The sequence below is a fragment of the Pyxicephalus adspersus genome, chromosome 5, assembly GCF_032062135.1.
Source record: "Pyxicephalus adspersus chromosome 5, UCB_Pads_2.0, whole genome shotgun sequence".
In the NCBI taxonomy this organism is placed as follows: Eukaryota; Metazoa; Chordata; class Amphibia; order Anura; family Pyxicephalidae; genus Pyxicephalus; species Pyxicephalus adspersus.
In genome coordinates this window covers 27,373,580-27,387,949 of record NC_092862.1, presented here as the reverse complement: position 1 = coordinate 27,387,949, position 14,370 = coordinate 27,373,580, and the positions used below count along the sequence as shown (strand labels likewise).

General features: G+C 38.3%; 1 protein-coding gene across 1 annotated transcript in view; it reads right to left on the bottom strand.

The window, feature by feature from the left end:
• Positions 1-246: 246 nt before the first annotated feature.
• Positions 247-14,370, bottom strand: part of LOC140331912 (solute carrier family 7 member 13-like) — a 25,759-nt gene continuing 11,635 nt past the window's right edge. Inside the window, exons 3-4 of the mRNA XM_072413246.1 lie at positions 4,746-5,110; positions 247-1,144 (exon numbers count right to left, since the gene is read on the bottom strand). Coding sequence (XP_072269347.1) covers positions 899-1,144; positions 4,746-5,110 — 611 coding nt within the window. The 3' untranslated portion in view covers positions 247-898. The remainder of the gene's footprint in view (positions 1,145-4,745; positions 5,111-14,370) is intronic.

The window sequence follows — 14,370 nt, the reverse complement described above, 5'->3', positions numbered from 1 at the left end:
TTGTGTTTTGCCCTGCTTTAATCATTTTGTGCCAAGAACAATCTAATACTGTAAGACTGGGAACTAAATCAGCTAAATGCACATTATCATTACTCTTTTGAGATGATTTTTTTCTTTCCTTATAATTTTATTAAAGGTTGTACATAAGGAACATCTGACTATGGCAGATGTTGCATATATTTCTTATGATCACAAAAGTTCTAAACAAAGTTGAACAACAATGTACCCTCTAAACAGACACAGAAGTAACAAACTTGCTTTTTTATTATTATTAATATTACAAGTCATTTATTTTGTTAAACCCAATAGAATAACCAAGAGAAGAACATGAGCAAACAGAAAGACAAGAAGGTCAAAGAAATAGGCTCATAACAATGATATAAACAAAAAAAACCCCAAAAAACAGAAGCTTTATTGATATATTATTGTGATGACTATCAGAGAGATGAACAGCAACTATGCAGGTGATTATCCAGAACAGTTTTTTTTTGACCAATTCACAATTTGCCATTGGTAGTTTTCATGGATGTGCCCTAGTAGTTCACCACTCACCCCTGGTAATTTCCATGAAAGTGACATAACAGTTTTTGCTACTGGGAAATAAATTGATATATTGAGGGATACTGCAGACAGTAATAGAAGTGTTTTTATCAGTTTCAATCATAATAAGCAAAAACAGAATGAAGCCTCTGGGCAGCAGCTAAAAGTCTTTTTCAAGTATCAAGACAGTATGCCTTCCGATCTGAATGTAGATGAACATATTCATCTGTCCACTGCATATTGATTTGACATGATGGCTTGGTTTTTTAGCACTCTAGGAACTTGAAAAGTGTTTTTTTCATTTGTTGCAGTTTTCAACAGACACAATTTTGCTTTTAAATCAATACCAGTAACATTATTATTCTGTTTTGGAATCTTCAAACATATCGGTCGGGGAAACCTCAAGCAGTAACTGCAGATAACAAGTGATTTTATTGAAGTATGGGATTTTCAGTTTGAAATGGACAAACGGAATATAGATAATGATGCTGCTAAACATAAACAGCAAGGCGTAAAAATATTGCACTTTTGGAGACTGTATAATTGGAGCCAGGACAAGAAACGCAGACACTCCAACAACAACAAAGGCAAGAGGAAGAAAGACCTGTAAACAACACAACAACATTAATTAATATATGGATATACTTTTCTTTTGGAGTCATTAAAGTATTTATAAGGTTTTATCCACAACTCCTGTAATCATTTCTGCTCCAGACAATTTTCATGTCTGTGATATTTTATGTAGCTGTTGCTGGCCTTGTGTGGTAGACAAACAGAGAATATGATTTTAATATTTTTTTATTTACTATGTATAAGTAGATAGTCCTAGGTTAAATATTGTTCAGGATAACCAAAGTTGTGGACAGCTTGACAAGGCTTTGAGGAGAAAAAATAACATTTTCACCCTATCTTCCATAACCATCCCCTCCTACACACTTTACAAAGTTACTTTATGATCCTGATCATCTGCAAAATCATCGTGCCATCTGGTAAGTGTTGTGTCTTTAATAAATGTTTGGTAGAGTACTGAGACACTTTAAAGTCATATTGAAGCTTGCAGTTCAAAGGAATGTCAAAAAGGATTCAATTAATAGCTACAAGAAAGTACCAGATGTCTGCAAATTTTAGGCTGCTGTTTATTCTGTTTATAATTTTCCCTGGTCCCTTGTTTCCATCCTTATGAACATGCTAATAAAGTGTTTCAATAAAAACCTTTCTCTTTTCATTGAATACATTAGATTGGGCTTGATTTAATAAATCTCTCCTAGACTGGAGAATATAGACTAAAATGGTGGAAACTAGGTGATCCAGCTAACCTAAAATGTATTTCCTATTATTTGGCAGATGTTTCCAATCCTAAATTCATTCTAGGTTTGTTGGATTACCAAGGTTCATCCATGACAGTTTATCTTCTCCAGTCTTGGGAAGCGTTTTTAAATCAGGTTGATTTGATGTTATTGTTGGGTTTCCGCACTTCTCTAGGAAATGCAAGCAAATCATGCCTGGTAGAAGGGGCCGTCAGGGTGTTGTATTCAGCTTCCTGAAAACATCACAGCACCTGATGCGAGCAGTAGGCTGGCTCTTAGGAGGTGTTACGCATATATCAAAATGCTTTGATAGGTTTATATCAGTTTGGAGGAGTGGGTGTTACTGAATAGGCTATATGTGCATAAAAGTTGTCCTATGTAACGTTCACATACTGAGCCTTCATGATTGGAAGAACTAAAATCAATGTAAAAGATGAACCAGGGGAAGCCAGGTTAGGGATGCAAGGGCTAGATTAGCCTGGATGGCATTCAGTCTGGAAATGAGGCCTTTTCTGGTTTGCTGCAAGACATTAGGCAAGACTGGCTCCAACAAAGGGCCTGATTTTTAAAGCTCCCCAAGGCTGGAGAGGATACACTTTCATCAGTGACGTTGGGTGATTCAGCAAACCTTATAAAGACCTGGTCTATTAACACATCTTCTGACAAATAGCAAATGACTTTTAAGAAATCCATCCTTAGTTTGGATCACCCAGCTTCACTGATGAAAGTGTATCTTCTCCAGCCTTGAATCAGGCCTAAAGAGCCCTTTAATAAATCGGGCCCAAAGAGCCAGCATCATTCTTAGTCCCTTCAGAGGTTGATTCTCATTGTGATTGACAAGGAGTTTTAATGTTGGGCATTCTGATTAACAACAAATTTACTTCTGGGGACATCAATATATATATATATATATATATATATATATATATATATATATATATATATATGAGTTATTCCAAGATGCATTTAAGAAAGCAAAATCAATTTCTAACAATTACTTAAAAAACAAACAAAAAATACAAGTAGTAATGTGGAAAAAAGCAATTCCCTAACTTTCAAAAATACATCAAATATTGATTTTCTATGATTCATGAAGTACAGTTGTGTTTTCTCTTTATTTTTTCTTTTTATTGTTTGTATCTTGGCTAGCACAGAGAAGTGTTTAATTTGGATAATTAGATCTGCTTCAAAGAGGAACTTTGACAAACAAAAGTAAATTGAATTGGAAGCACTCAAAATTTCACATATGACTTATTAACAAAAATGTCATTGGACATTCTGCTTAGCAAAAGATTAACAATCTCTTTGCCGCTGCTCAGAAAAAAATATTTAAAGGGAAAGCACTGTGCAATTTTTTTGTAAACACATAATTAGAACTTTTTTTAAAAAAAAAACAGGAAATCAGTCAATCCCTGGTGGGAATCTTCCATGTCCATGTAATTGATTCCCACCAGGGAATGTTTGAGGGAATGTTAAATTCCCTGTTTTTTCAATATAGCTCTTAGTTTTTCAAGGTATTGCATTTTTTGGGATCACATTTGTTACATTAATGATGCCAACTGGGCAGTATGGTTAACTCAATAACTAGAATTTTACCTTTCCAGCACTGGGTCCCAGGTTTGAATCTCGGCCACAACACTATCTGCAAGGAGCTAGTATGTTCTCCCTATGTTTGTGTGGGTGTTCTCTGGGCACTTCACTTTCCTTCCACATCCCAAATGCAATTTATAGTTAAGTGGCTGCCCCCAAAAGTCTTAGACCAGGCATGGACAAACTGCGGCCAAGGGCCGTATATGGCCCAATGGGGATGTTTTTCCGGCCCTTTGGGTGTTCCACGGCTCACGTCCCCGGATCTGAGCCTGTGATGGGAGAATGGGCAGGGTTGTGTGCAGTGACACAGCCCACTCTCCCATCGCAAGTTTAGAGTCTGCGATGGGAGAGTGGGCGGGCTGTGTCACTGCACACAACCCAGCCCACTCTACCATCACAAGCTTAGATCTGCAATGGGAGAGTGGGCGTGTTTATGCCATCATGATGTCACGTTTAGGGGCGTCATGATGACATAACCCCGCCTACACTACCATCGGCCCGGCCCCTGACTAAAAAAAGTTTGCCCATCCCTGTCTTAGACTGTGTTCATTACATATGACTATAGTGCTACATAAATACAAGTTAAGAATTATTAATATTATTAAAAGTGTCTGCAAACACATAGTTATTTTTTTGGATTTGGGTTTTGGATAGAGTAGGAATAGGGTAAAACAAGAAATGTGAACACAAATGTTTCAGGAATGCAACAGGTATGAGGTATTAGGGTAAAAGGTAACTTCCCTGAAAAGGGAGGGAGGAAATCTATATTTTAGACATTTGTTATTAGATCATTTGTCCCCATGGATACTTTACCAACACCTTTAGAGGGGAGACAGATAGCAGTAAAAACCTGACATCAATTTTGTCTTAACACACACTTTTAACATAGTAGTTATTTATGTTCTAGAAATATAGATTAGCTATCAGAATGCCTAGCTACCATACACAGCAGTCCCTTACAGTGGGTCCTTATTGCAAGGATTTTTGCTGAGATCCCTACTGCAAGGGTTATGTGTTTTTTTTTTTGAGGGAATATATGGGAGAAAACATACGTTAATCCTTGCTCTCTAAGAAGCTATTCTCCTTCACTGCCTGATATTCTGGAATGTGGGTTGACCCTCAGTGTCCTTGCAGTGGGAAGGTAGGCCCATTGCAAAGGTATAACTTTTTGTTCCTCTGAGCTCAAACAATACAGAAGCTAACAGATTTGTATGGTGAGCCATTATAGATCTTATTCCCTAAAGAGTAAAGATACCCTCTCCTAATCACCAGTGATACTAATATATGATATTTGTATTTTCATCTTACCTTGTATGGACGTTCAAGATTGGGTTCTCTGAAACGAAGAACAATCAGGCTAACACAAGTTAATCCAACTAGAAGCCATGAAGAAAAGCTGAAGTAATTTGTTAAGGACACAAGGTCAGAAGGTATAACAAATATGCATGCAATCAGTGTGGAGATGATCATTGCAGGAGCCGGTGTCAAGTGACGGACATGGAGCATTGAGATGAGTGATGGCAAATGTCCTTCTTTGCTGCCTGCATAATTTAATCTCCCCAGCATAAACATGCCACCATTAAGAGAGCCGAATATGGAGATGGCCACTGAGACGGGTATAATCCAGGCCCAGGATGGGATCATTCTATCAGCCCAGGTAACCGAGACAGCAGCTGCAATGATAATGGTACAATATGAGTTAGTTTATCTCCAGTCACAATATCACAGTATATACATTTCTACACACAACTATACACCCTAATACACACCTATCAAATTGTTTTCAAACAATAAACATTGGCTATGCAATACATTTAATTGTGCACATACATTTCATTACATATTAGGCTGGTTACCTTTATCAATGTGATGCCTTTTTGACCAGTCACAACTACAGCAATATATATATATATATATATACACACTGTACTTAAAGTAAACCTGTCATAAAATAAGTGTGGAGGATCCCATCATTGACCTCCTGAAAACTCTAGTTAGCTGCCTCTCGTTTCAAACCTCTGGGTTCATTGCCTTCTAAGGGGGTGATCTGCAACAAGTATGAAGACTGGATGAAAGGTTTACTAAATTTGTTTAATAGGTAAATAATACATTATAGATATGTAAACACAGACACAAAAACAGGGACAGGTGAGGAGAAAAGAAGAAAAAAGGACCAACCAGGACAGCAGCAATGGCTTTCTATTGGCCATCAAGAATATTTATACAATGTCATTAGGATAGAACAGAAAGGGAAAACTGAGCAGTAGTGTAGTTCTACAGTACTTCATGGCTCAGTTATATCATTTTCCTTATCATGTTTGCAAAACAATAATGTCTCACATTTAAAAAAATGCCTACCTTTTTGTTTTTAATGCATCATGCTTTTGTGGGAATAAATTATATATACACAGGAACATGTGAGACAGTGTAAGGATCAAGTGTTCTCTATCTAAAAATAGGTCAGCTGAACGAAATTACTTTGAAAACAACAATCAGGGAAATGTGAAAAAACAACACATCTTTCCCCTGATACCTCCAGTTTTCTTCTAAAAGTTCCTATTGAAAGCAGAACTAAACCGAAAAATAAAAATACGTCACACTTTTTTCACACCTTTAATTCTGCTAAATCCTCGATCACGCTGGACCTTTCCTCAATGGAGTCCCGTGCTGTCCCGAAATTCTGCCATCTTCAGACTTCTTCTCGAACCTCTGTGTACATTACCCGATCTCGCACTGTGCAGGTGTGAGATCGGGTGACATACCCTGCTGTAAAGAGGAAAATGAGAGGGCCGATCTTACTGCACGTACGTGAGATTGACATCTCTTTCCCTTCAGTGTAGGAACATGCCCTTCCGATCTCGTGCATGTGTTTTATTAATAAATATATTAGCCTGTGTTTTAAAAATACATATTTTTGCATGTAAACTAATTTATTTAAATTGTGTTTTTTCTTGTGCTTGCAGCTTTAAACAAGAGTTATAAGCTATTTTAGACTAAAGAAAACAATTCGGTGACATAATGTTAATGAAAACCTGGTTCTGGTTTATCATGTCTATTATGACAAAACCATACTGGTATACACATGAATAGTGAGATATTCTCACTTTATTGCACAGCCGCATTTTACCATGGTGTGCCCCACTCTATTATCTCCCCTAGTTTGGTTTTCTACAAACCAAAATGAGGAAAAACTGTAGTTATTATTGTTCCTATATCTGTTCAGTCTGTTAATTTTCTTACTATACTTCTTATATTATAGTCCTTTCATAGTGGATCACCTAATTCCAGTAGGATCTGTAGTAAAACTGCTAGCACTGTTGGAGAAGCCTAGGAGACACTGAGAGGAGACACAATAGGTCTGATTTATTAAAGCTCTCCAAGACTGGAGAGGATCCACTATCATCAGTGAAGCTTGGTTATCCAGCAAACCTGGAATGAATTTCCTAAAAGTCAAATTGTATTTGTTAGCAAATGTTTTCAACCCAGGACCAAATCCATTACAGGTTTGCTGGATAACCCAAGCTTCACTGATGAAAGTGTATTCTCTCCAGCCTTGAAGAGCTTTAATAAATCAGGCCCAATATTAGGAAAGTTGGGGTAGCACAATACAGTTGATCCAGTTGGGCAAATAATGCAGCACTAGGTGTAACACACGGGGCCTAATTTATTAAAGAATTCCGAGTCTGGAGAAGAAAGACTATCACAGGAGAACCTAGGTGATCCAGAAAACCCAGAATGAATTCGGTCAAGAACTGAAAACATTTGCCAAAACATAGGAAATTATTTTTTGGGAAAACACATATTGTTCAGGTTTGCTGGCTCACCCATTCTAGTCTATCTTCTCCCATCTTGGGTAGCTTTCATAAATCAGGTCCGCTGTGTCTTAGAATTAAATCAGCTTGCTTGCTAATATTCAGCTTGATTCTCCTTTCAGTTACAACTTTAATGGCCCTGTAATTTCATTCCATGGACAGTATCCTGTGAATTCTGAACACATACAGCCCTGCTGCTGGCCTGAAACAGAAGCTGTTACATGAACTCAAATTGTGCTTTTGCTCTCATTGTGCTTGTAACATTCTCTCTACAGTCTTGTATGTTGAATTTTATTTGTATTTGAAGCATAAATAAATTATGTGCACTAGGTCGCCTGTGGCTGATTTTGTTTCTCAGAATTGTTAAAGTTTCCTTGGCTTCAAATCAGGCTGCTAGGCTTTTGCACGTTGTTTAGATCCCTTCAGTGAAGGGTAGATTGTTAAGTTTGTTTGAAGCTAATATCTGGATTTTTTCCTGCAAGTCTACGGATTTTTAGACTGCTTTAAGACTTATACTCACTGATGATTTTGAGGCTGTTCAAGTTTACCAAACCTTGATTTGTTTTGATTTATTTTTTTATAATATATTTTTATTGAGATTATACAGTGGAAAAACATAGCGTAAACAAGATTACAACCAATATACACAATGGTCTAACAACAATTTGAATATGTTACATCAGTTCACTGTAAAACAGCTCAATGTAAAAGATCCAAATATTTCCATAAACCATATAGCAAATATTTAATACCAGTAGTACAAAAATAGTTACCAACAGGATTAACAGATGAGATACATTCCATATGGGCACAAAAAACAAAATAAATCGCCAAAGTAAGCCATAAAGCTCTGGTATGACTTAATCATATAATATCAACATTGCAAAAGTTGGACATAAATACAATTCACGAACAATAGGGGGGTCATGTAATAATTCTCACTCAAGGTACCATGTAGTGTTGAATAGTTCTTGTAACTTGGTCATAAAAAGACGTATCGTTGGGGGAGTGGAGTCTAACCAACCATGAAAAATGTTTTTTTTGGCAGCAGCTGAAAGTAATAATGCTAGTCGTTTTATTTCCCTGGCAAATCGGACACCTTGCAGTTCCACTAAACCACAGACTACCAATTCTGGCCTGTATTTACAGTATTAACTGTATTTACTTTAGCAGATATCTGTGGATATAATGTACTATCTTTCTCCAGAATTGTTTAATAATTGGACATTTTCAGAGGTTATGAAAAAGTGTAGCTGCTCAGGCCCTCTGAGGTGAAATGTAATTCCTATGAAATGGCGAAAAAACATTTCACGATATTGAACAGCAGGAATAACTTTCCTAGATATTCTATACATTTGCAGGATTTTCAAAACCGGTAAGGGAAATGAGTTTGCCATTTTGCCATGCTTGTTTTAGTGGTTGCATACTCTACATGAGTTCTAAGAAACTCAAATAATTTGAAAATAACCTTTGTGGAAATCTGGGGAGACAATAACATTGTGTTCAAGGGGTATTCCAGTCTTGAGGAGTCAGCTTTCTAGCTATCCTGGCTCCATACACCCTTACCTGAATCATTAAAAAAATACTTTCTGCCATAAAGGGGAATCATCTTCTGAGCTCTGGGAAGGAAAACGCTTCGTGGGTTGTGGGATCATTTAGCAATCTAACAGAGGTGAGGCCTTGGTTAGCCCATATAGTTAAAAGAGGAGGAATATCCAGATGTAAAGTCAGCATTTTCTGAAAGTGGGGGATACAAAGATGTGTGAGCATAAAGCGATTTGCGCAAAAAATTCCAAAGTTGCCACTGGGAATAGATTAAGGGGTTCATTTGTATCTCCTCCGGCAGGAGTTCCTTGTGGGTATGTAGAATGGCCATAGGATGCACAAGGGGGTATAGTGAAAAGTTCAAATGTAGGTTTGTGTAAAAGGATGTGTCGTGTATCCAGTCTTTCAGAATACACAGAAGGCAAAATAGTACAACTAGCTACAGCATGTTTGCTACCTCAAATAAATGAGCAAAATAAAAAACTAATTTGCTTTAGAGCTTGGGATGATAAAAAATTGGCAAAGCCTGAAACAAGAATAACAGCCTGGGAAAGGTGATCATTTTGATTAATGCTATCCGGCCCAAAATGTAAGAGAAGCCCAGGACTTAAAGTCTTTCTTCTTTTCTTTTCATTGATCTGATAATTTGTGTGACATTTAAATTGTAAAGTTTTGCAGGGTTTTTGGGAATCAATACTCCTAACTACCTAACATGGGGCTTTGCCCATTGGAATGGGAATAAAGAGCTCCAATTTGGTTTGTGTTTGAGATATAGGAGAAAGGCTACCGACTTATCAAAATTTATAGCGTATCCAAATATTTTCTGAAATTCCTGAAACATGTGCATTATAAAATGCAATGAATCTTTTGGTTTGGCAAGAAATAACAAAATATCATCCACAAAAGCAGTTATCTTCATCTCAACAGTGCCAAACCTTATACCAGTAAATCTAGAATTTGCCTCTAACATTCGTAGTATGTAAGGATGTAGTGCAAGATTAAAAAGTAAGGGAGACAGGGGGCACCCCTGTCTCGTACCACTATGCATAGCAATGGGTTGGGAGAGCTGGTTGTTTACTAAAACATGTGTTGTGGGGTGTGTTTATAAAAAGTGGATATATGTCTGAAATCGCATGCCAAATTGTCTACAGGCAAGCAGCAAATGTAAGTAGGGCCAGAGTATCTTATCAAACAGTTTTTCAGCATCTAAACTTAGAAGCACATGGTTTTTACTATGCTAGAGTGTAGTCGCAGCAATGGCTGTTCTGATCCCAATTGGATTATGACCGTTTTCAAGAAATCCTAGTTGATGGGAAGTCAGTTGGGCTGGCAACATGGGCTGTAGTTGACCTGCCGTAATTCTTGCCAATACCTTATAATCAGTATTAGGTAGGGCAGTTGGCCTATAAGAAGAGGGATATTCCGTGTCTTTATGTGGCTTAGGGATTAAAGAGGTATGTGCCTGTGTAAAACTTGGAAAAGCTATTTGGTTATCCAAGATACCAATATAAATCTCCAGCAGTAAGAGGGAGAGCGGCTTAAAAAATTCAGCTGGCAAGCCGTCAGGGCCTTTTGTTTAAAGGAAGGGTAATAATAGCTCTCGCAATTTCTTCAATTCATATCAGGGCCTTTAGTTGTTCTTGTTGGGCTGTAGACAGAGTTGGCAGATCCACACGTTGCAAAAACGCCTCTATGTCAGCATTAGTAGGGGACTGTGCAGAATTAATTTGCGTGTAATAAGATTCAAAGATGCAAAGTATTTCATCTTCTTCATGACATTTGACACCTGAAGAATCCCACAACGTATGGATAGAGAGTTTAGGTTTCTGAGGAGATGCTAAGTTGGCTAAGAGTGATCCCGTTTTATTTCCACAGTGGTAAAATTTAGATTTAGTGTGTCTTGCCTTCATTAAAGCATCGGAATGTAAATGGCTATCCAAAACCGTTGCAGCTTGCAATCAGGCCTGTCTAGTAGAATCCGAGGGGTTGTATACATAAGTTCTATAAGTTCTAAAAATTGAGTTCTTTAAGCTGCTGCTACATTATCATAGAATGACTTAGCTTGTTATTTTCCTTTCTCTGCCTAATTATATAGGAAGAAATCTGGCCTCTCATAACTGGTTTTTCTGTTTCCAAAAGTAAAACTGGGTTCTCCCAATGCTGAATATTGTCATCCTGTAAATTAGCCCAGGATGTCACTAGGAAAGCTTGGAATGCTGGAGAAGAACATAAATATGTGGGAAAGCGCCATCTGGGGGATTTTGTGATTGGGTGTACCAATTTTAACCTCATACCTAAATATTAAGGAACGAGTAAGTGGTACCCTAAATAATCACCTTCACAAGTAGATAATGTGAATTTGGATCTCAAATATTTGGACAACAAATATTTGGAAGTCAATGATTTCCAAAAAATTTTAGCCACTCCCCTTTTCTTTTTGGAGTAAGAGGACGCAATCACCTCACCCACCCTGGATCCCGGGAGATGCTAAACATCCCCTGTTTTAAGATGAGTTTCCTGTAAGGTTACATCTGGGTGGGGAGAACGCAAGTGGGAAATCACTTTACGTCGTTTAATATGGTGATTGGGACTTCCCACATTCCAAGTGATCAAATTCAGCAGTTCCTCCTGATGCACTATGGGGTGGTCAGGTGTTGCATTCATGGTAGTCGTCATAGAGCGTCTCTGGGGAAGTGATAGCAAATTGTACACACACATAATGGGCAGGATAGTCCCAGCAAAGTGTTCAAACAATAGCAAATACTAAACTTATATCCTATCAGTATAAGCATCAATGCAAAATTAGGAAGTTGGGAAGCACCAAGGTGAATCCCGCATGAAAATAAACAGACTAGAGTTACAGTCCAGGCGAGTTTTCTGCAGCAGGTAAGGCCAGGGCAGGTTCTGGATTCTCCAGGAGCAGGGCATTTTCAGTAGCCGTAACCTTCAATTTTGCTGGGTATAACAGAGCAAAACAAATTTTGTGCTTAATTAGGAATTTGCAAGCTGGAGAGAAAGCCCGCCGTTGTTGAGTCACTGCAGCCGAGAAATCCTGAAAGATGAGTATTTTATATATATTTTGTATCTTATAGGTTGATAGAATGCGTTCTGTGTCCAAAAAATGAAAAGATTTCACAACTACTGCACGGGGTTTAACATTAGAGATGCGGTCTCTGGGTCCAATACGTTGTACACGCTCAATCATACGTGATGACAAAGGCTCCAGATGAAGAGCTTGCATCAGATCAACAGTGATCAATTTGAGCAGATCCGGGTATTTGTACGTTTCAGGGAACCCCAGAAACCGCAGTTTGGAACGTCGATTTCTATTCTCCAGGTCTTCATATTTTTCAGTAAGTGATGAAAGTTGGTTGGATTGGATGGTAATGGTGGATTAGTGTGCTAGAACTTGGTCTTCTTTGTTCCAACTCAGAAACACAAGCAGTATTGCTGAAGATTTGTTGGAGTGTTGCATCAAGAGAGGATTGTAGTGTGTTAAACTTTTTGTCAAAATATGGCAGCAACAGATTGAAGACCTCTTGTGCCATTGAGGAGGATGGTAGTTGTGAATCTGTAGGCGCGCCCTCTGAGTTGGATATATCCATGGGCGATAACATAGAGTCTTGTTCCTTTTAAGAATGAGTGAGTGAGTTAGCAGTTGTATCATGTACAGGGGAGTGTGATGCACTCTTTACCTTGTTTTGCTTGGCCATGGTACCAGTGCTGGAACGTGTGACGTATTTGTACATCCCTCAGAGGGTCAGAAATGAAGCACCACTACCGCAGTAAAAAATATAAAAAGAAAGAGCCGTTAGAAAGAGCAGTAACAAGTAGTGAGGAACAATTTTTGAGTAGTAAAGTAAAGTAAAGGCACACTCTGAACTTTTCGTAGCAGTCAGAGAGCCCACAGGCAGTATTTAGGTAACTTCCCACTGTAGCAAGCAGGTACTATATTATGGATGCAGCACGCTGGTATATAAACCAGTAATAAAGCACTTGAACCAGAGCAATAAAATTATCTGATGAGTCCAGCAAAGTATGGTGGGAGATATAAGTAGGCTAGGCAGAAGCGACTGTAGAAGGTGTCATCACCCTAAAGAATCAAATAGCATGAGATTGTGCAATTCTAGTAACAGCAAGCACCTAAAACAGATGTAAATCTTCAGTGAAAGAGAAGAATATAGGCAGGTGTTAGAGGGGATCCCATGAGGTATTAGCAGCCACTTAATACTGTGCCTGTTCGCAGTAGATAGCAGTATAGTTCATATAATGTATAAGGGCTCAGGCCACTTGTCCAAGATGGCCACCACTCACCCACACCTATGAAACGAGCACTGACTTCGGGTTGTAATAAGATGCGGGCGCTCTGACACTCGGTTCCCCTGGTGATGTAGGAGGGAGAAAACACACTGGCAGCTGGGGAAGACAGCAATCCTTCGCAGCAGCACTGTGATTCCTCGGTTTGAGCAAGCAGGCACGTTGGAGCTCTGTTAAAATGCGGGCTCCCTCCCTGGCTCTGGAAGTCTGTCAAAACCTTTTTTTGTTTTAACACCTGGAATAGTTTTGAATTTATATAATTCTTTTTTCTAGTGCCCTCTTCTCTTTATACTTTTCACAAAAACTGTTAAAAGATGTTCCTATGGCAGCTGTGGTATGCAGCATCATAAAAAGAATTGTAAAGGCACTTTTCAGGGCATGCAAGTTCACAAAGTTGATGTTCTGTCCCCTGCCTGTTATTTTAGACTACTACCAAACATCATACACTAGTATCTTCAAACATGTGCTCTCTCTGTCCTGTAAATCTATCTAAGCCAGCCTTTTATACCTTTGTTCTTATAAAACCTTGAAATAATTTTCTAATTCCCTGTTTAAAGGGATTTTACCTACATCTCATGATACATTAGCATGTTCAATAATCTCAATGAAGTTTAAAATAAAAGAATATGTAATCTGTCATACCTAGTATATTATGACATCCAGTGCATACAATTCTGTTACCGATCAACCCCCCACAAAAATATTTTTTATAATCATGAAATAAATTGTGTCCTCAAAATAAATTGTAGAAATTATACTTTATAAGGTTGGTGTCATGTGGTTAAATGGCCCGCAGGCCTTTTATTTAACAAACAATTTTACCATAAACTTTAATAAACCTAAATGCCCATTTACAAAACAATGCAAATAACTAATTTTTAACATAACATAACCATAAATAACATTATTAATAACAAATTCTGGGTGCTGGTCCTCAAAGGACCACACTACCACCTGAGACCGATATTTGCTCCCAGCCACCTTAAACACCCAGCTCGAGAACAATATCCCCCACTGTGCACAGCCCCAGAATAAACTCCATTACCCCCTCCACTCCTCTTCCACCAGTCTGGAGACTCCACACAGAAGATAGATCTCCCAACCCCATCAATTACACCACCAAAACAGACCACCCTCGAGGACCTCAACCGACCTACCACACCTAGGTAAGGGCAGGCAGCTGGGAACTTTTTCCTTCCACTTTCTGAAATCAAGAGACCCACCCCCTGATCCATATAACCCCACTTTCACCTCCACCC